This window comes from Trachinotus anak, unplaced genomic scaffold, assembly GCF_046630095.1.
Source record: "Trachinotus anak isolate AG129_WGS33_773 ecotype Australia unplaced genomic scaffold, CSIRO_AGI_Tana_v1 ptg000008l, whole genome shotgun sequence".
Lineage (NCBI taxonomy): Eukaryota > Metazoa > Chordata > Actinopteri > Carangiformes > Carangidae > Trachinotus > Trachinotus anak.
Genome location: NW_027273859.1, coordinates 6,797,163 through 6,819,738, shown reverse-complemented (window position 1 = coordinate 6,819,738; position 22,576 = coordinate 6,797,163). Strand labels below are relative to the sequence as shown.

The 22,576-nt window shown below is 43.5% G+C and overlaps 1 protein-coding gene across 11 annotated transcripts in view; it reads left to right on the top strand.

Moving 5' to 3' along the window:
- Positions 1-22,576, top strand: part of fbrsl1 (fibrosin-like 1) — a 286,998-nt gene that overhangs the window by 175,974 nt on the left and 88,448 nt on the right. For 9 of the 11 annotated variants that reach the window (XM_071482137.1, XM_071482141.1, XM_071482145.1 and 6 more), the window contains one exon: positions 10,616-10,645. The exons of the other annotated variants lie outside the window; for them this stretch is intronic. In XM_071482137.1, coding sequence (XP_071338238.1) covers positions 10,616-10,645 — 30 coding nt within the window. The remainder of the gene's footprint in view (positions 1-10,615; positions 10,646-22,576) is intronic. 11 annotated transcript variants of the gene reach the window in all.

Here is a 22,576-nt window from a genome sequence, read left to right as displayed (position 1 = left end):
TCTGTTTGTGTTAAGATAAGTTTTGCAGAAAATTAGCACCTTCATTAGTTCAGTACTTTGATGTATCTTTATACCCCTAAGTGTCTTAGATCATAACAATGAAACCTTGTTGGATGCTGACAGCATGTCATTATTAAGCACATTAGTGCTTGCAACTTATCTGTAAGTCATGAAGTTTTTTAAAATCATTTATCACATATAGAGAAGTTTCAAGACATTCCTGTTGCTTTTGTCAGAAACACTTTAATTATACATGAAGCATTTCATGGAAACAGCTTGTAACTCAGAGTCTCATTCATGTTTGGCAGGTCTCTACAATTTTGTGCACATGTATACCTGTGCAAGGAAAGCCGTGCAGTTGGATATATTGTCTTAGTCTGGTTTCTGATGTTTTAAATATGTAGAGATGAAGTGATAAACCTCTCGAAACAGGGCAATGTAATGGTCATTTTTCATGGTAAGCATGAAAGACAGATGATGACAAGTTGAGACAGAACTGAATTCTATAGTTGACGAGAAGTGAAGAGGCTGCATGATAAATGCATTTAAAATGCTTCTTAAATGAAAAGTCACTTATGCTATGGTGACTCATTTCTTAGTAATCATATACTCACCTAGCACTTTATTAGGAACACCTCTGTAACTGCTTATTTGTGCAATTATCCAATCAGCCAATCATGTGGCAGAAAAAAAACATGAATATATTTCTTAATATATTTGAACTTTTTCACTATTTCTGTGTAATACTTTTTCCTAATCAGGTGAAACTTGATATGCATGGATTATTTATCCTGGGTTACATCAACATGGATCAACCAGGATCTCAAAGGAATGTTTGCAGTGTTTTGTGGAATCTATGATCTACAAAGAACTGTGGCTTTAAGAGCAAAGGGAGGCCCCACCCAGTATAAGTATGCTGTTCCTAATAAAGCGCTCACTGAGAGTACATCTCTCATTGTACATCTCATAGATAGTTTCTCTTCAGGTGAATACTTTAGGCAAGCTATGACAGGTAATGTGTGATGCAGTGATGTGCCTTTGCTCTTGTAGGGAAAATACATTGTCGGTTTTCAAAGAGAGATAGTTACTTGTAGACCTTGATGACCTCTCTCACAACCAAGTACTCTCTATATGTGAACATCCCTTATTCTTCAGTCCTTGGTAATTGCCAGCAGATGCAAATTGGGTTTTGACAGCGTGTAGCAGCAGCACCACTCAAACCCAACCCCCTAATCAACTCTGTGTGATTTAACGGTGCATCCTAAGCATTAGTATTCCAGAGCCGGATCCCTCTTGGATCCAGGCTAGGATTATCCAAGCTCTTAACATCTTAGCTAAGCTGGTTAACACCTGTTTTTATTGACATCTGAACACCATCCCAGGCGCCTCGTCTTCTGCGGTTTTAAAAGATCTTCTCTTGCTCTCTCCAGTAGGCTAGTCATTCCTCCTGCAGCTGCATACATTACCCTTTTTCCCACCGCATGTATTGGTAGCAGGTCAGCAGCTTCACTCAGGATATTAGGAGTTAAATCAGTACATTTAGATTCTCACAAGCATTCTTATTGCAACCCTGTTTGTAACATGGCTCCATTAGAGGAGAGTGAAGGTACTTTGATGTAAATCATGTTTAGAGCTAAGTCTCGCAAACACAGAGGGATGTAGTTATTTCTTGCCACGTCCAAGTCTAGACATGAGCTACCATTTCAAGAATCCCATACTTGACTGTACATTCTTGCTCGCGTTTCAGAGTAATTTACCGGAGAAAAAAGAAAACAGGCTCTCTTTCTGTTTATTATGCCTAATATTTCCATTGGGGCCCATGTTTGCCCCAGTGTAACTGATGTAATATTCTATAAAAACCATTTAGGCTGTTGATACAGCCTGGGGGACTCTGGTTAGCAGTGGCTGTGCAGATCCAGAGAAATCCTCAGACTTCTGTGTGTATGTGTTGTAGAGTCTTGCCAGGGTCAGTGGGGGAAACTTTGAAGAATGTCCCAGGATTTGTCTAAATCATGAAGTATGGATCCCCTTAAGCATTGCTGGCATGAGAACTGAGCCCTATCAATGTTTCCATTAACCTAAATTCCAAACCAGGCTTCACAACATGACCATATTAACCCCTCGGATTTCACCAAGCTCTTGATCCCCCGCTATTTAGACAGACAGGAATGAATGGTCACTCACATTTGTCTGGCTACTGGCTATGTAACCTGCCCCGGACAGGGAATTATCTGTAATATGATCCCATGTTTATCTTTGGCCTCTATGTGTCCACATGTTTTCAGAATTTTTTTTTCTACCCTAAAACTGTGACAGAAGCTGATTAGTCAATGACAGTGGTGATGTGAGATGATAAGGTATTTAGAGTGGACATGGATGGAATCCCAATCTGCTGCTTTTTACCTTTCCTCGATGAACCATAATCATTCCAGGCTAACAGCACTGTGAGGAGCAGAGAGGAGAGAGAAACAAGTGTCTGCCTTCATTAGGACAAAGGGAGGGTGAGCAGGAGAGCATCTGACAAGCCAGTAACGCCTCATTGTCCCTGATCTCAAGTTTCATAAATTTCCACGGCTCTCGTTAAAGGACGTGTCGCTGCTGTCACCAGGCGCTAACTCGTTATCTCCTCAGCACCGTAAAACGCTGTAATTAACATTCAACAACTGTAACCGATCCAGCATTCGTCCTCTCTAGCCGCTAATTGCCACACTATTGTGCTTTTTCATAAGTGGGCCTTTTGTGTGTGTATTTGTGGGTACACATTTCTGTGGTTCATTCTGATTGTAAATAGAGGTGAGAAAGAAGTTCATCTGAATTTAGAGGTGAGGGGTGTTTGTTGCAGAAGTCGTATAGTTTCTGCCTCAGTCAAAGACTCATGTAAATAGTATTTTTCAGAATATTTTTGCAGGCATCTGGACATTTTAAATGCTTTCTATCCAAGAGCTTTTAAATTAAAGCTTTGTCGATGGAGGCTTTTGGTAGACTCCTCATGGATAACGCAACCTGTATTTTTGACGTGGAACAGCGTATTGGAGGCCCATTTGTCGAAATCACAATTACTGTAATTACAAATTTCAAGGCAATGCCTGCCTGTGGTTGTGAGGACACAGTGTGTACTATTATTCAAGGAGCTACACCATTTTCCTTTCAACCATGCATGAGCACACCTCTTAAATCACATCTTCCATTGCATCAACTACAACCTCCATTTGGGAATGTATAGCCGTCACGCTGCTATCCACTTACAGCACACAGAGAGCTCACTACTTTTCGTGATATTTTTTTCCTTTTGAGGGATCAGATTTTTTGTCAGAGTTTCCTGTAGATACCCAGCGGTGTCAACTCCGTTTTAGAAGGAAATGTTTTTGTTTTCACCTTAACTGCACCTGCCTGACCTTACTGGAGCAGCAGCCATCACAACAAGGCCTTATGAATAATAAGTCTGGGTCAACTGATACTCTCCAGCTCCACACACCACTGTCATCTACCCCGCCAGCGCCAGCCAATAGCCAGTGTGCTGCGCACAACACTGCTCAATTGAATCAGTTTAAGTTGATGCAGCTCTTGTTATTTGAAGGTAACCAGCTAGATGTAAGTTGATACGGGGGCTACCCTTGAGGCCAAGTGCAGAACAGGAGAAGGGATGTCAAATTAACAGTGTCACAGAGGCCACGTTTGGAGAATTCAACGGTTGTCTGTTGCAGATATACAATCACTTGATGCTTTATCTGTATGCTGCTGGCCCTGCATTTCATTCTCGAAGGATTACAGCTAATGCCAGGGTAAGGTTTCTGAGAGCCAAGATGGTCCCAGGAGGACAAACAGAACCAAATGGTTGCATAGTGATTCTTGTCCTGGTTTCATGTTCGCGTCAGAGGAGATGTGGTGTAGGTGTCTGGAGATTTAGGTGTGTGTCTACGGAATGGGCGAAGAGTTTTATTGTCAGACACATGATGTATATGTCTACTTTTTCTCAGACTGTTAATTTTTTTTTGTCTTTTTTGGCAAAAAGATCAATTTTACTTTGCAGAAAATGTCTTAGCAAGTTGGTGTGGCATCACAAGCCACAAAAGGAGCATCTTTGCTCCTTGGAAAAGTATTTGGAACTTTTCTTAACATTACAACAAACACTATTATTACAAAATACATTCTCTTATTGGATGTTTTGATGATGATGATGATGGTGATGGTAGAAAGCGTTATCTGACAGTTCACTCCAAAAATAGGTGTTTTTTTGAGTTGAGATCTGGTTGGCTATGAAGGCCATAGCATATAATTTGCATAATTTTATACTCAACTATTTTGTACGTGTGTGTTCTTTAGGTGTCTCTATTTCTCCACTTTGTCAAAGTGCCATGTGAGGGGGCAGGAAACTAGACTTGTGTGTTTCACAGGACAAAGCTTCAGTTTGTTTTGAGCCTTGGCTTAACTCTATATATTGTGTAGATAACCAGCTCTTTTAGCAACTCACCCCTTCGTGGGTTTACGTGTTTGCGCAACAGTCACAGAGGTCGTGCTCTTTCTCACATTTTTACAACAGCTCAATTCCAGCTAAACTGCTGCAGCTGCAGAGTTTGACATCTCACTGCCTCTCTTCCCCCCTTCCAGCTAAAGTTCTGTGGAAACTGACACTGCCTCAGAAAATATCAATTATTCAGCAAATAGCTGACATCAAGAAAGAGAAACAACTTTTAAAATATATCTTACATGTTTGTTTTGTCTGGAGTCCTTTCAGCTCTTTGGATGACACTAAATTACAGAATATATTTTTGATCAAATAACAAACATGTTTCGCTGTTTAGCTAGTGGTAAAACACTTCATGCCTCTGTTCATTACAAGCAGACCTCAAATTCAGGCCATGGAAGAACACTGCCTTCTTTTCAGCTTGTTTATTAGTGTAATATGCTTAATACAGTATCAATGTCAGCTGATGTGTGGTGAAGACACAAAGACATGCCTTAAACTAGAGTGCTAAATTTTGTGCTTAATTCATTTTCATGCTCATATTGCCTCTAATTCAACCTGCAACATCAACAAGACTATCTGCAGTTTCCACACTTTGTAGATTGGACATAAATCTGGAAAAACGATGCTGCCTTACAAGCAAAAGGATATTTTTACAAGCACCATGAACAAAGAAGAATTTATTCTCCTCAGCGGTTTGCAGGGAGAAGATGGAAAGCATAAATGAGGGAAAGTGTCATCATATGGCTTTTTTTTTTTTATTAGATTGTTAAAGATAGATCTAATTTTGATTTGGGCTAATGCGAGGAACACTATCAGCCATTGAACAAGGGTGTCTTATGACTGACTTGACGTACTTCGCTCAACAGTCTTGTGCTTTTACTCTGCAGTTTGAGTTCAGAGACCAGGCCAAGTCCGGAGACAGGGTAATTTTAAAAGCTCCTGCACCCGCTGTTTAGTTCATGAACTTCAGTGCCCCACCTCTTTCCTTCCCTTCAGCTCCTGGAAGCACAACTATATTAGTATCTCCCAGAGAGCGTCAAGCAAGTCTGCTGCTTCTGTTTACAGGCTGTTCAATCACTCTAAGTAGCAGTCTGATTTTCTTGGAAACACATTTGCCACAGTCTCCCCTGGCTCCTTACATACAAGGTATTTATCATATGAAAATTTGGAACTGTCTGACTTGCCTGTTTTACTAGCCTTGTCCTAGAGCTGGGACTGGTAAAACATTATAATATATGCACTGCATAAAAAATGAACATAAAAATATCCCAGAATACTGTGAGATTTACACTCTGTCAGAGGGAAGTGGTTACTTTTATAACACCATTGCACTGCAGATAACATCTCACAGCTCACAGGTATCAAATGGTAAAAATGGGTCATTTGTTTTTATTTGGTTTTTTTTCAGTTCTCAGTGTCACACACAGAATACAGTTGTGTACTTTAAGCAACAATCCAGATGACAAAAGTGGCTGCAGCGCCAATTTGTTTTTAGCCTATTTAGCATATGTAGCTGCTGGAAATACTGCAGTGTGCCACCTCATATCACACATTGTGCATTAGAGTGTGTGTGTGTGTGTGTGTGTGTGTGTGTGTGTGCGCGTGTGCGTGTGTGTGTGTGTATGACCTCAAACCTGGCGACAGCCCCTGCTAACAGCTGGTTTTCTGCCAGTTTTTCTGCAAGGCTATGAGAAAATTAGCTGAGCTGTGTGGTGGCTTGTAGGACCTTAATATAGCATTGAGCAGCATGACCAGGCTCATGCAAGATTAATGACTGTTGTCTATCTGACCACACTTTGCATCTTTAGCATGAGGCCCTTGTTCTCAAGGTCACAGGTCACATTCAAAATCTGACATACATGCAGCCTTTTCACACCAAAGTTTGGCCATTCCTGTAGGTTAAACAGAGACTAAGGTATTTCTAATAATAATGCTATGTAGGTCATTGTGATGGGTTCCACTGCAACCACTTGAAAGTGTAATTATAGTGTGATTTTTAGCATGATAGTGAAAATGTCAATCTAATTTAAGTCTGAAGTCTAATAAAAGGTCAACATGTGAAACCCTACAAGCATCCATGTAATAAACAACATGCAGGGGACTCAGTGTCAACGTGTTTTTAATCACATCGACTCTGGCTTCATCTTTTTCAGGCTTTGCTATTTTCCTTTTGTCTGCCTCCCCTGACCTGTCTATTTACCCAGCATCCCACTCTGTAATGAGGAGCGTTCGTTCTTCAGCCATGTTTAAACTGCAGACAGGATTAACTTGGCTAAAGACTTAATGCACATGCACAGTCACCCCATGCTCTGTTTGCTGTTTCCAGGCCACAGATCGACAAGCTGCTCTGTTAGGCTTCCCTCTCTCGCTCTGTCTTTCTGGGCTCCCTAGACCTCCTCCTCTCTTGTCCTCATTTTGCCTGAATTAATTGAGTTCTCATTTTTGTGAGAAAGCTCACAGGAGGCCTGTGTGAGGGGAGAGAGTAGAGTGATAGAAGTGAAGAGACAGAGGGCGAGCAGTGGCAGAAGCCTAGGGGGCATAGCTCTCCCAGAAGTAGGCAGTCACCAGGTTCCTGAGGGACGCAGAGGCCCCTCAGCAGTGACTTATATCTTTATCCTCTCAACAGTCACCCCTCAGCATTTCAGGGAAGGCCCGTAGGCTGGTGGCCAGGGTCAGGCAGATGTGCTTCTTCACCTCCTCACACCCCTCCTTAACTCAAGGAGGGCTACCACCTAATTTAAGCTCTTTGTGTCTGTAAAGTTAAGAAGTGGAAAAACTGGAAATGTAACTGTTAAACTAATAGTATGGGTAAACTTGGCACTGATAACTTGCTTCATAAAAGACAAGTAAGACATACACAAATGAACACATATATGGCGCTATGTTTCTGTCAATGCCAGCTATGAAGCTCGCCCACAAGCTTTGCAACAACCAATACAACACAATGACCAACTAAGCAGATTTGACTTAAGTGAAAGTAAATTTTGGAAAGTACCATGCTTAGCCAACACAGCTCTCATTGTATAGGGTGACATGTGACGCCTCCACAAAGTAAAAGCTTACCAAAGCACTAACTATGTGGCCAAGGACTTGGTGGTGTTAATGCTATGGAAATGACCCACAGGCAGGGTGTGATATTGTATGTTTCTGTAGTTGCACACATTACAAATAGAAGGCATGATGTGCACTTATGGACTCTACCTTGGTCTGAACCCTTTCAGTTATGAACCATTACAACTTCTCCCCTTCCAATATTCATGCACATGCAGATCACGCCTTCAAATGTCTTAGGTTGCTGTAAGTTGAGATAAACACTTGCTGAGTTGTTGCAGCCAATCGCCTGCCTCAGTTCCTCAATGTCACTGCCTTAGCACTCAATAATTCAAAGCTTGGTGGTAATGAGCTCCCCGTAGGCCCTGTCCCCAAGGAGCCTCCCCACTGAGCCTCCACTGTAATGTAGTTATATCTCATGTCAGCTTTCAAATCAATTACATTTCTATCTGATGGCTATGTAATTGCGCCTGATTGAGTTTTTGGCACGCCAGCCAAGTGTGTGGTTCCCAAACTCAAGCCAGTCAAAACAGGAAGCTTCATCAAATGAAACTGTATTTCATCCTGATTGAGGCTGCTTGCATGATAAGCACAACTGTAATTATGATAATAATAACAATAGCAATCTGTGTTTTCTCAGCTTTGTTGTTTTTTTCCCCTTGCTCTCCAGATGAAATTTTGCCCTAAGGACTACGAACATTTGCTTTACTCAAGATTCAAAGGCTGATTTGATTGTTTGTAGCAAGTGCAATTTAGCAGATTAAATGCAAACCATAATGCTTTTGTGTAAATATAAAGTGTCTGGAGTCTCAGTTTGTTAAAATGCAGCAGACCCTCTGTGCAGGACTTCCCTTTGTGCCTAGTGATCTTTTTGCTCAGATTTTGATGTCACACATATAGTGTGCCACTGCCAATTGTATTATGCCAAAAGTCATACTGCCTTTTGGCATAATACCTTGACATAATGTAACATCTTACCCACAGCAGCCAGCTTACAGCTAAGGTCAGAGCAGGGCACAATTTATTTACAGAAGATTGGATGGATTGATATCTGAATATATGGATGAACAGACAGATGGATGGACAAATGGACATACAGATGGTTGGATGGATGAATGGATGGATGGATGGATGGATGGATGGATGGATGGATGGATGGAAGGCTGGATGGATGGATGGATGGATGGATGGATGGATGGATGGATGGATGGATGGATGGACGGATGGATAGATGATGGATGGAAATACAGATAGATAGATAGATCAGCAGAATGCATGTCTGGATGGACAGAGGGAATACTCTAATGGAGTGGTATTGAGATAGATGAGGGGGAGGATGCTGTGGTTAGGTGCATCAGCAACTAAATAGTGATGAATTGTGGCTGCTGTCAGCAGCACTAAGTATAACAGACATAGTAAAGCAGCCTGGCTCATCCATAATCAGCAGACAGAGATTGTCTTCATGCCAGAAGAGAACTTCTCTGGAAATAAAGCACTGAGAGCATCTACCAATCTGTCTTTCTATCCTCACTTCATCATACCCTTTTCTTTTTATATTCTCATACTCTTGGTGTTCTTGCCCTTTAAATATCTTCACTTGTATTATTCTCTACTCATTTCTCTTCAAAAAGCCTTGCATCTCTCTTTGTCTCTCTCTCTCTCTCTCTCTCTTTCCAATACTGTCTTTTGTGTTAACAGCCTTCCATTTTTTGTGGTGGGGGAGCCACTGGGTGCACATCTACAATCTTGCCTTTCATTTCATGGCTTCTGGAAATGGATGTTTTACTGCCTTCATTAAGGCATGCGGCAGTCAGCGCCGTGTTTTCCCTCTGAAGTTTAGCTCCATGAACCTCGCCATTAGAGGACATTATGGCCCCAGATTTCAGGGCACAGTGGAACACTGTATAATTTGATTAGTGTTATTAATCAAGTGGAATACCGCTTCTTTCACCCCCATCTCCCTCCCCTCCCCCTCCTTTTTGCTATTTCATTTCTGCTTTCAAACCCTTCAGACATTCCCTTTCGTCTTCCTTCTCCCCTTATCCATTCACCTCTCTAACGTCTGCACTACAGCACACATGCAGGGAAAGTGACAAAAGGCCTTATGCCTTACCTTTTAAAAACAATGATTTACCACTTGTTTTTTCTTCCCCTTCACAATCCCACCCCCTCCATTTTTAGCCAGGGACATAAATCAATTGAGATGAAAGTTCCATAATTGTGCTTGCTGGGAGGGATTTGAGCAAAATTGCACTATGAATTTTTTAAAGGGAATTTTTACTAGCTGTTCAGTGAGACTTGGGCGACGAAGGAAGGTGAGGCCATGAGGATTTATGGGCCTGGATTCTTCATTACTGAAGTAATTTTCCTGCAAATGATAGTGCAGCACCCTGGAGGGGGGAGTGCTGCCCGCCTGGGAGAGTACAAACCTGCTTAATCTCTCGTGGAGAGAGAGCAGCTCAGAGCACTAATATCATCTGTAAGGGACTGAGACTCCATTTGTTCACATCTAAACCGCAGCTAGTATATTTGTGATTCATAGTAATTGATTGCTCAGATTCGTTCCAAGAATAGCTATACAAGTTGATTTCATTATGAAGCACAGTTTTGTTAGAATTGCTAGGAACCAAAACGGCTTGGGCACTGTTTATTTATCCTACACTGTTTTCACAAAATATGTACATTTTGTCAGACATATGAAGTTTTCAGAACGATTTTTCTAATTGCAAAGGGCTTCAGGAACATTAGCTGTGCACCGCAGCAGCTGAAGGATTAACTGGGCTAGACATGACATAATCTATTGTAAAATAAAGATGGAGGTGGGGAAGAACAAGAAATTTAAAGGGAGACAAGGTCAGTTGAAATGATACCTAATGCTTTTTTCCTTTTTCTCTCTCTGGTTGACAACCTGTCATCTATTTGTAGTTTGTCTGTCCATCCTCATGCTGATTTAGACCTGCTTTTCCAAGCTGTCGTATTGTTTCTTTTTTTCCATAAAGGGTCTCCACCTTTCCCTTTTACATTTGGTCTGTCCTCCCTCCTCATTTTAACCTTCCTCATTCCAATATGGTTGACGTTCTGTCTCCATCTCTTTAGGTGCAGCCAGCAGCAGTGGCCCTCCTCAAGGTTAGTGCGTCCACGATGCCAGGTCTCATTCTGTATCCTGCCTGCCGTCCACTCAATTTTACAGCTCAGTAGGTTGAGAAGCAGAGTGGGTAAATCTGCTGCAAAAAGGAGAAAGAGAGAGAGGGGAGGAGGAAGGGAGAAACAAAATTATTGTGCACCCTGTCACAGATTGAAGTGGATCTCATTCCAGGCACACTAACAACTCAAGACAATTAGTCACTTCTCACTAGGCCAGACCTGAAACTCACTTTAGGGCCAAAAGAGGCAGGGAGTAGAGGACCCACTAGCATTGCTAAGCGCTTCAGTTACTGGAGTGACTCAGTGGAGAAAAAAGCAACTTAGGGATGAAATGGCTCAAGTTCTGCTAGAACAGGTCCTCTGGGCCTCATGAGCAACACTGATATATAAATAGGAGTATGGAAAAAGGGATTAATGCACTGATATGTCTTAAAGATCAGTACAAATGATGCACCTTAAAAATATTTCTGAATGTGGATAATTATTCTTTTTTATTCATGTGTTAAAGTGATGTTGCCAGATCAGATTCTAATATTAAGATCACATTTTACCAAATATGAAAACATATTAATGACTATGTTCAACTTTGTTGACTGGTAAATAATGCGTCATGCGTAGCCCCTTTTTCACAGCATTCTTCCAGATAAACAAAGACAGCAATGTCAGGAGTCTGTAACATTCCACATATTAGTCTGCAGCCAAAGATGAGCCCTGAAGCTTCAGCTACCTCATGCTCCTGAACAAAAGTGAAGCATGACTAAGGTGGGTGGTGCATGGAAGATCAGGGGGTGGAAAGAGAGAAAAGTTTGTCCTGGGCCCTCTGCGGAGACGCAGCGTGACCAATTGTGGTGAAGGGGATGAATGAGGCCATTCACTGGGCCTAATGAAAGAACTCCTGCGGGGCCCTGAATGAGGGTGGGTGCATCTGCACCACATAGGCGTGCACAAACCAGTGACCTCGAAAATTACCCAGGAAGCACTTTGGGACAGTCACCCCAGCAACAGGCTGGGGTTCGCATGGTAACCAAGCGCTTCAATCAGTGCCTGGCAGCTTCTTAAACAGAGCAAGGTTTTTCTCTGTATTGAAAGAACTCCGTGTGAAATCAACTTTGGGGGATACCCCCCAGTTTTTTAAAAAAGAGAGCTGCCAGTGATTGTCCCATGTGAAAACGTCCAGGAGCTCTCACCATCTCTGAGAGGTGTGGGATGCTGCCCACAGAACTTTTCCTCTCAAGACACAAAGACTTGTTTATTTAAGCAACACATATGTATATGTGCTGCTTGGACCAATACCTAGGTGTACCACCCTGGCAGCACACACACATACTGTATGTGCTGCTTGGTTATATATGCAGTGCTGTATGCAGGTTAATTAGGTTCAGGGGGTGTACAGCGACAAGTTTAGGAGGCTGTGAAACAGATCAGATTAGAGACCCTTGATAAGAGGAGAAATTCCTTCAACAACCCTGGGGACTGGACATTAAGTTTACAAGCATCTTCAAGGATCTGGTTCACTGGATTTTATCTGTGTTATTTGGTTTAATATATTCAGTCTTGATGAGCCAGAGGCATGCAGGTCATTGAAGTTCCATTCCCATCTCCGTTCCCTCACGGAACTTTTGACAGTGTGAAATGACAATCCGCCCCTGCACGCATCTCCCACGTCAAAAAGTAATGAGATTGTGCTGCTGGAAATATCACTACAAAGCATCAGGCCTGCACTCAGGTCTGACTGCACCTTCAAACAGCGCTGCCTGCCAGCTCGCCTGCCTCGCCTGCCTGCTGAAAAAGAAACGAACAAAAACAATCAGAATCAGAGACAGAGAAACGGCAAGGGAAGCTCCCCACGCTGAGACAAACGAACACGCCAGGGCCTTTCATCCTGAGAGTGATTAGCCATCCGAAACGTTTTAAAACCCCTTCTTTGAGTGTGTTCCTCAAACGAAAGAGTTCCATTGAGGAGTGGTGGTGAGATGTTTCTCGCTGGGAAGCGCCAGTGATCTAGTCTCTAATTGTGGCACCGCTGACAAGGCTGGTGTGGCTGGGAGCTTTTTAAGCGGGGCTTTTTGCTACGCTCTTGTTCCCTTCCTGTCAGATCCACCACCAAAGGCACCAGGGAACAAAAAGACCCCTCAGATTCTGTTCTTAGATCCATCTGCCTATTGTTTTGTGCATAAACACAGGCCTAATTTAACACACTAATAGGCCCTGATGCTGGCCTAATGTGACCAGAACTACAATAGGTGCTGTAAATGTGGTGTTTGGTTGCAGATATGTGATATTATCTAACACAGTTTTCAATCTGTATAATAGCTATCTTTGTCTCTCTCATATCCTCATTGATCTAAGTCTCTCAGCTTCATAGAAGATGCAAAGATTCTGACATACTGGCAATAGCATTACCCTTTTTCTGCAGTATAGCAGGAACACAGTCATTTTCTAGGTCTTTGAGTGGGATTGTGTAGAGCTGGTATGAGCTTTAAGAATTGGGCTTGGAAAACCTTTTAGATCCTCAACAATTCAAAAACCAGGATGTGGAAGGTTTGAGGAATCGAAGAGAGGCTGTTTGAAAAATCAAGTAGTCAGTCCTTGGGGGGGGTGGTTGCAGGTTGGGGAGGAGTTGCAGGAGTAGAGAAGAGAGGAAGGGAGTGAAACCCTAGCTCATAAAAATCAGTATTATAACAACATTAATTGATGCTGCTGAGTGCCATATGTGACGCCATATGGAAAAGCTGCCCCAGAGGCCTGCTATAATAGACAGCCTGCAGTGGTGCACACAACTTGGCACATTTACAAACAAGGGACGTCCCATTAATATCAGCCACGCAGACCAAGCGGGAGACAGTGAGAGAGGGAGTGAGAGGGTGTTTGAGGGAAGGAGGGGGTGAGAAAATAACGAGAGGAAACCAAGTTACCTCATGTTTTGTTTAGTTGCCATCTTCAGTCCTCATTTATTTACAATTCATCCTCTGTAATCATACTATCACCTCTACCAGAAAAAGCTTTACTCTCTGCGTAAATCAGTGTGCATTTACATTCTACTCCCACGGTTTCTTAATTACTGTAATAAATGGCCCCTCCCCCCTGGGTTGATCAGACTGTCCTCCATCCGCCCAACTGACACTCCCTCTACAGTTGCCCTGTGGTCCTTTCATCACAGACACACACAAAGACACACACTTCAGCAGGTGAGGTGATTCATTGCACCTTGACAAAGGCGGTGTGAACAAGCTCTGTTTAACCTCTTCTGTGCCTAATCACAGGGCAGCTGTTATTTACTGCTGCTGTCCATAGTTTCCTCTGCTTGGTTGCTCACAGCACTGTCCCTCAGTTCACTGCACTGCATCGTGTCTCATGACACTGACTGTGTTGATATGGGCGGAAATGATTGACTGAAAATGTCATGAGTGGCAAATATTACATTAATTATATATTCATTTGAAATAGGATTAATGAAGTGAAGGATTTATATCTTGTTAGTAATTTTGTGTTCTTAAAATGCAATGGGCACAATGTTTGTGGTAACAAGTACGTGCAACAAATGATTATTTTCATTACTGAATAATCTGTTTATTATTGTTTCCCCACATTTAAGAGCTACAAGTTAATAAGATGCATTTTGCTTGGTTAGGGTTAATTCAGAGTTAAAACTAATTGTTTCAACACTAGTGGAGTGTTAAAGCTGACACTAATGATTACAAAAGTCAGCAGCAGCAAGGTGACTCTTTAAAGCTGTTGCTTCTATCCCATTAATTTTTGTAGATGTTCCGTCTCATGTGATGTGATGTTGTCATTAGACCAGTTTGTATGAGGATCTGCAGACACATGTATCTGCCTTTATTGGCCCATATACCCTGAATTTGCACACATACATTTTGCATGAGGCTCGTCTGACTCTTCTGATGTGCCCAGAGCAGGCAGGGAGAAAGAGAGATCCTTATGAAACGGAGTTGTCAGCCATTCTGTTGAGTTTCATAGAATGTGAGGCGAAACAAGAATAGCGTACAGCTGTTTCCTCCCTGACACAGAGGGAGGCAGATGAAGAGCAAAAGAGAGAAAAGAGAGAAAGAGGCAGAGCGAGACAGAGCTCTCCGCTCTGTGATGTGCACTGATGTAGCTGCAGCTCTAGGTCAAACGCTGCCAGTGTTTTGTGTTCATCTTCGTCTCGTCTCCCCGGTGCTCCTCTAAATTATTCACAGCCTGAAGATGTGCAGTGTGGCTTGCCTCCTCCCTTCCTCACTCCTCCTTCACTCTACATTGCTCTCTGTCTCTCTTCCTCTGTTTCCCATTCCTTCCTTTCTCTCTTGTGTGACGGCTTGTTTCAGAGGCAATGAACAGCAGTTTCTCGTTGCAAGCTGGTTAATCCCCCCACCCCATCCCACATCCACTCATCTTCCATCAACCACCCAACTTTCATCACTTGACTTCATATCTCACACTCCTCCTTTCATCCCAGCTCATCCCTTGCTTCCCTCTCCTGGCTGCCAAACTAGAGCCAGTCACTTCTTTTTTAAGGGGAAGGCAGCCAGCTGTTAGCGTCGACTCCTCTTTAGCCCTTGCTTTCCCCCTCATCTCTCTAACTCCCCCTAACTTTCTCTAATTTCATTGGATCCACAATCTAGGAGTCGGGCCAACAGGGTGTTTTTTCCCTCTGTTTTTTTCCCTCTCATCTCAACTCTTTAATGATTTCGAGTGACTTTGTGCTCATTTTATCTTGCCGAGTTGAGAGATAAACCTAGAGTGCACACCAAATCCTAAGGCCAGTGGATGGCACTGATTAAAGATGTGCCCGTCAGTCATTTCACCTTTAACTGACTGCCAGTCCTGTGGAGATGGAGGAAGATACTAGAAACCAATGAAATGGTGGGGCTTGGGTTAGGTAATATGATGATATTAACTGTAAGACAATCAGAGTTTGTCAGCCATCAGCGATCTCCAAAATATTTACTGTATCACAATATAAATTGATAATGTGATATACAATAAAACTGACTATGATAGAAAGAGATTAACTTTATCCATATTGCCAACCCCAAGTTGGGGCAGAGCAACATGCACAAGCAGTACCTCTGTGTCTGAGTGTGTGGGCTTACAAACAGCCTGCTTCTGTAGCAGATTATTATTGTCATGTTAACTCGGAAAATGTAAGTATTCAATCCTGTTGGACAGCAGGGGTTGGAGGATGAGGTGCTGCCCTTATGGCCACCTGAGGAGAGAGCAGAGCGGAGAGAGCAGTTGCATCCAGTTCCAGCCGTTGCCACAGGATACTTATTTGTAATTCTGTACCCTGCCTACAATAACGTTTGATCATTGCAGAGGGGGGACAGGAGGTACACGGAGGGGGAAGGGAGCTGAAGCTTTCTCCCTCTCACTTTGCTCCCCCTCCCAAAACCCCCTACCCACCCTCTTGCAATTGCTGTCACCCAGTATGAATGCCCCCTCTGGCCCGATGACAAGTCTAGCGTGAAACGCTTGGCTGCCCCCTGAAATTAGCAGTAGAGCCCCCCGGCAGCACATGCTTCTCATGACCAGCACACAGTGGGCCGCCGCCAGATTCTTTTCATTATGGCTGTGGCCTGCCAGCCCCCTGACTCTACCTCCTTCTGCCTCGTCTTCCATCCCACCCTCCCTCTCCTCCTCCTTCCCTGTGCGTCGGCCAGAGCTCAGTAAACAGCATCTGTAGTGCTCATCACATTGCTGTCGTTGGGAAGAGGAGGAAGGAGGGAGCCAAGCTCTCTGTGGGTGTTGCTGTTATTTCTGTGTATTTAAGTGTCTTTATGTGTGCATACAGCGTGTGATTTTGTGTGAATGTGTGCAGCATGTACATGCATGCATATGTGCTATGTGTACATGTCTCTGTGTATTGGCTTGACAGGATTAGTGAGAGTGAGACAGAGCTAGTAGTAGCAGTACAGAGAGTGAGAAAGAGCAAGAGAGGAGGGGAGTAGCAGTACAGAGCGATGCCTGGAGGCTCAATCTGTTCCTCACTGAGCTACATCAGTGTTAGAGACGGCGGCTCGGGCCGCGGGGAAGCCTCCACTCGCTCCATCAAACTGTCAGGCAGCCAGCGGAGCTGCACAGGGAGACTCTCAGCTGCCCCCGGGGCCACTTCAAGTCAACATCCCATTTCCTTGCCTCCTCGCCTAATTTCTCCTACGCCCCGACTTAAATTTCCAATGCCCAGTGTCTGCCGCTGCAGCTCAGCTGCACCGGGCCCGGGGCCATATCAAAACACTGGGAGGTGCTGAGGGTTGTGTATGTGTGTACGTGTGTGTGCGCTCACCTCTGAAGGCGAGATAGAGAGCTAGCTACAGTCACACAGTCAGCAGAGACAAGACGAAGCCGAAGGGAGCCTTATGAAAGACGAGGTGCAAACAAAAAAAACATAAATCAGTGGGGTTTTTTCTCTCTTCTACCTATGTCCCCATTTTTTCCATGACTATATTCATAACACAGTTGTGTATTCCCTGTCCCTTCAGGTTTCTGTCAGTTTTCTTCTTTCTCTCTGAGCTGAATAAATGCTCCCTCTTCCCTCATACATCTGCCATTACTGTCTGTTTTTCCCTCGCCAAACTACTCCAAAGATCACACCAGCAGCCCAGCCAGCTCTGAAAGCAAAGGTTGAGGGATTTCTTGTTGGAAGTGACAAGGCAGTCCTTTGATTTAGTGAAGAAGGGGGACAGCTCTTCAAGTTTACCCCCACCACTTTCACCATCAATCTGTCCATGGACCTCCTCCCCTTCTTCTTCCTCGGCCTAACCACATACTTTGCATGGAAGTGAAACAGAGCACTGCCAGGACTCAGTGCTGTTTACATGGACTCTGGGTAATGTTAAAGTCTGCTTAGTTTGGCCTCAGGTCAGGACCATATCTTTCCTCACCCTGGCTTGATTTACATGGCCCCCGCTGACTCTTCCCTTAAGTGTGTCAGCCCTGAACCAGAGGCCTCTGTGTCTGGCTAATGCAAAGAGCATTTCTCTGAGCTTGTCTTCCTCAATCCTCCTTCCCTCTCATTCTCTCTCTGGCCTCTGTCAATGGGCCTCTGTGAAAGGAGCTTTTGCTGAAGCAGTCTCTCTGTTTGCACAGCCTCCTAGGTCTCAAGCTCAAATATGGTTTTACGTGCGAGCCTGTCTAGACCTCTTCTGCTGGTCGATATCATTTCTACCCGGCAGAGCTTTTTCTCTCAATCTCATTCCCTCTGGAGCCTACATCTTCACTGAGATCAATACTTTCCTAATCCTGAGCTCCTAGGCTGACCCAGGGTAATCAGCTGACTTCCCATGCTGCCTGCTGGGGAGGTCAAGGGTCAAATGGCTGTATAGATTTGATCCTGTGATCAAATCACTTTGCTAGGTGGTGCTTTCTGATACAGCTAGTGGGGTCAAGAGCAATCACTTTTTTTCTCTTTCTCTGTGGTTAAGAGAGTCATATGCAGTGCTGCTATGTGAGCCACGTAAACCTTAATATTAATACAGCACCTCCACTCCAATTTCCAAAGCTTTTTTTTGTTTTTTTTCCCACATAGGTGCATAGTATATCTATTTCTTTCTAAGACTTTTTTGATTCCAACCCACAACAAATGGGTTGAGTGAGTGGGTGAGAACTTTAGAGCACGCACCAAAACATCCCATTGATAAATTATGAAAGCTGAGTTGAAGTAAGGCTTCACCCTTCGCCATGAGCCCAAAGAGACATATATCCTGCTGATGTTTCAGGCCTGGCAGGAGGTCCCCCAGTGGTCCTGAGGCTCTGCTTTCACGCCCTATCAGAGTGGCCACAGCGCCCACGTCCCCACACCTCATCCCAGCCACTGCAGGAGGGAAATTGCGGGAGGAAATTGGTGTTGTTCCACTAGTATCCGACACTGCTTTGGTCCTGGACTATCTAAATGGACCATTACCCCCTCTGTGTGCTCTCACTATAGGAGATCTGGGTTTGTCAGTGCTTTCTCCCTTACAATCAGGGCTATCTCAGTTTATGTCCCTGGTGAGATGTCTTCTGCACTGAAGCCATTTCTTCCCCCTCAGTATGAAGTTTTTGCATTATTGGTTTGTCACTTTATTCACTTGGACAAGGGATTAAATGAAGCAGCTGCTGTTCACTGTTTAGTCATTGCGGCCCTTTTTCAATTTATGCATACTTTTTTTTTTATTCTTCTCACTTATCATGTTTTTTATTCAAAGCATTCAGTCACTGGTAGGAAGCAATGTAAATATTTTTTGGAATAAATGTGCAGTATCCATATCCCAGACTGATACTGAAACTTGAGGACAGCTAGAAACTACTCTCACCATCTAAAGTCCTTAGATACTTTACAACATAATCTGATGGCAACACACCTGACAATGACTTTGATAAACTACTTGTTTCGTCACAAACTGTTTTATTGAAGCACAAATACTTTTAGATATGTATTCTCTCTTTTGCTTTTATTCATTTTATCTGTTGCTTTATTTATTTTGAGAAGCAAATGACAGTGACACTTATATGCCAGCAGCTCCGGCAGCTCTTGTTTTGCCTGTTTTTTTCTTGTAGCAAGTACAGGGCTGCGATCAGTATTCAGACAGACAGTCGTTGACACCATGCCAGCATTTGCGTAGCCGGGCAAGTTCCTCCTCTGTTCCTCTCTCTATCTCTGAGGCAGAATTCATGGCAGACTGTCCTCCGAGTGTGACAAGTGGAACTGTGTGATTAATTTGGCCAGTCGTTTTAATGTGCTCCGGGATGCGCAACGCTTATTGTCTTCCCCTTGCACGTCTATCGTAATCTGCCAGAGAAAATGTCCAGGAGAATCGAGACATCCATCCCTGCCTCTCACTGTTTTTTCCCCTCTTGCTCTTCTCTCCTCAGCTCTGCCTCATTTCAGGGCTGAGCTACAGGGTCGTCATGGGGGCCAGCCCAGGTCGAGGCCTGGCTCCAGCGAGGGCCGCTGGCGGAATAAATCTCCTGTCTCTGAAGTGTTGAAAGCTGTGTAAATGTCAAACTTATCCGTCTGATGTGCTGGCTGCGGGGAGGAGGGGTTGGAGAGAAGGTGGGGAGCTGGGAGGGAGGGTTGTGGAGCCATTCGCTGAAGCTGGTCCCCTGTTACCCCTTGTAGCTGGCGGTTGCCAGGTGCAGATGTTGCTGCTTGCTCCCTGCCTCTGAAGAGCCAGGCAGTTTTCTTTTTTTTTTTTTTTTTTTTTGGTTTGTGAACATCTATGAGAGACACAAACCACAAGGGGCTTGGCTGCTGTCAGGCAGCTTAGTGAGCAGCATATCTCTCCGATTTTAACAATGTCCCCTCTGACCACCAGACATGCTGTTTAGGGAGGTTTCTGTTTGGGGTTGTGGTTTTGCATTTTCACATTTGGTTTTCTTGTGTAGGCTTGCTAAAAATCTTTTCCCCAGTGTAGATATTTGAAAAAGCATAGGGTGCTAAATGATGTGGTCCTCTTCTCACACCCACGCACTCACAAACATGAGCCAATCTTGTACTTTCATAAGTTTATTGAATTCCTTTCTTTGACTCAACCAAGTGTAATAGCCCAACAGGGCAATCACATACAGCACTGACAAACCTGCTCTAACACTACTTCCATCTGTCCATCCCTCCATCTCTATACTATCCCCCCTGCCTGTTCTTACTGTTGTTTTGTTCCCCCTTTCCCACCTGCCTCTCTATCCCCTGCTGTGCTGTGTCTCTCTCTGTGTCTGTCTGAGCCGTAGCTAGTATTCCTCTTTATGCTCTGCTGCAGTGCATGCTTCTTGTAAAAGGATAAGCACCATGCTGTGCTCTTTTGATATTATTTTTCCTCCTTGCCAGCTCCAGCCTTGTGAGGCCTCATCTCTTGTGTCATGGCTACTGCTACAACAACAAGGCCAAGCATGCACCCAGGGAATAGACCGAGCCAGTTGTTCATCTCCATCACCTAGGGTTTAAACTCGTCCCCAGTAATAGAGAGGAACTCACAACCGCTGTGAGATGGAAGTCATCCATTCAGCTGCATGTGAAGAATACATTTACACCAGTTTCTTGGGGATAGGGGGAAGTTGGAGATTAGATCTTTTTTTTTTTTTTTTTTTGAATGTGATGTCTTTCAGATAAAATGCTAGAGCGGTAAGGGAACAAATGAGTTGTGATTACAGGTTGTGATGTGCCCCTAACTAGCAGTATAGAAATGACTGACAATTAATTTGTCCAGAATCCGCAGTCTGAATGGGGAATTGATTGACAAGAAGCCTAAGCCACTTTCTCTTCTTAATGCCCTGCACTCTGTAATGAAGGTCTCTTGACAAGCAAAAGCCCAGAAATTAGGGTTTGCAAACATTCCCCAGGAGAAAAGATGTTGCGTAGAAATGTGTACTCATAGTTTAACGCTGAAGAGTTTTATTTTCTCATTTTTTATTATTGGTCATTACCTATTATGGGACATTTTCCTTTATTTTTTTAAGCAAGTATTCAAGATTTTTTAATAAATGTGGAATAAAGAAAACACATTAACATATTTTTGTATGGCATATTTCATATTTTCTTACACAACCACACGCAACCTTAATCACGCAAGCACAATACAATTGTCAGGCCATTTTCTCTCAGAGATATGTTCAACAGTATTATGACGGACCCCTCCTTTGCTTTCAAACTACTTTTCTTGGTGTTCACTGACAGTCTCCTGAATCATAAACAGCAATCTGTTCAGCCAGGAGAAAGCCTCATTTTGAACATATCATTTTACTGTATTTGTCCTCCGACAGGTGAATGATCGTGTTCTCTGTCTTGTGTGAGAATGCTTCAGTATGAACAGTGGGAGCTCAGACATTTCTAGGAGTCATTATTCTGCAGATAGAGATGCAAACAAAACAATAAACCCTCCTAAGGGGTCGAGTCACAACATTTTCTCTAAAGTTTTTTTCCACCAAGGACTCCTGCTGTATCCCTTGTCTTTGCAGAGCAGGATGAATCACGGGGCACTGAAGGCCCTCCCCACCCCCCCACCCCCCCACCCCCCCCCCACTCTCCGCTCCTGAGAGATCTTGGCCACTGAGCCCTTGTACTGATTACTCTCGTTACTTAATTATACATTTGGACCCACCGCACTTGCAACAAAGAGCTGCTGTGGCTCCATTGACCCAGCTCCCTCCTCATTGTGCACAGCTCTGAAAGAGAGTCAAACAAAATAAAGAGGCTCCACTTAAATATGTTGCCACAGGGACTTAATTGACAGATTGAAGGCAGTTTTTCACTGGGGGCCCTCTCCCTCTCTATGTGGCTCTTCGCTTGAATTGCTCTGCTCCTTATGCATCCTGCTGGGAGGTCCAGTGGGACTGGCCTGTAGCTCGACCACTCCTTTTTCCACAACTTCACTATCCACTGTCTCAGGAGGAGACAAGATGGGATGTGTCAAATAAAAAATAAAGATTGAAAAAAGTCAATCAAGCACTGTAGGCCAGGGTTATTGACTTTACTTTAACTTCACACATTCTTTTAGACTGGTGAAAGGTGAATATACATCCAGGTATGTGTCTGGGTCTAATCATTTTTTTCATTATTATTTGCTAAAAAAGAGATTTCTGCCTATGAAAATGTGAGGAATGAAAGGCTGTGGCCCTTGGTATCTACAGTATTCTCATCATCAGTCTGTCAGTTACAAGGTCTGACTTTTTTTTCCATGTTTTTTTAAAGTTGCACCTCTTTTCAAGATATTTGAGCCTGATCACTGTGTTTTTAATGGAGAAATGACTTGTGAAATCTGAAGTGTTAAAGAAAAAACGTTTCACTTCTAGACTGAAAAGTAGGTGATTTGGCCTTTGACCGTGCTAGACAAGGCATATTTCAGAATACAACCTCTCTTATTATTTAGTTCCTTTATCCCTGTAGAAGTCTGACATACAAATTAAATACTGGTTTGTCACAAGGCGAATTTGAAATACCAC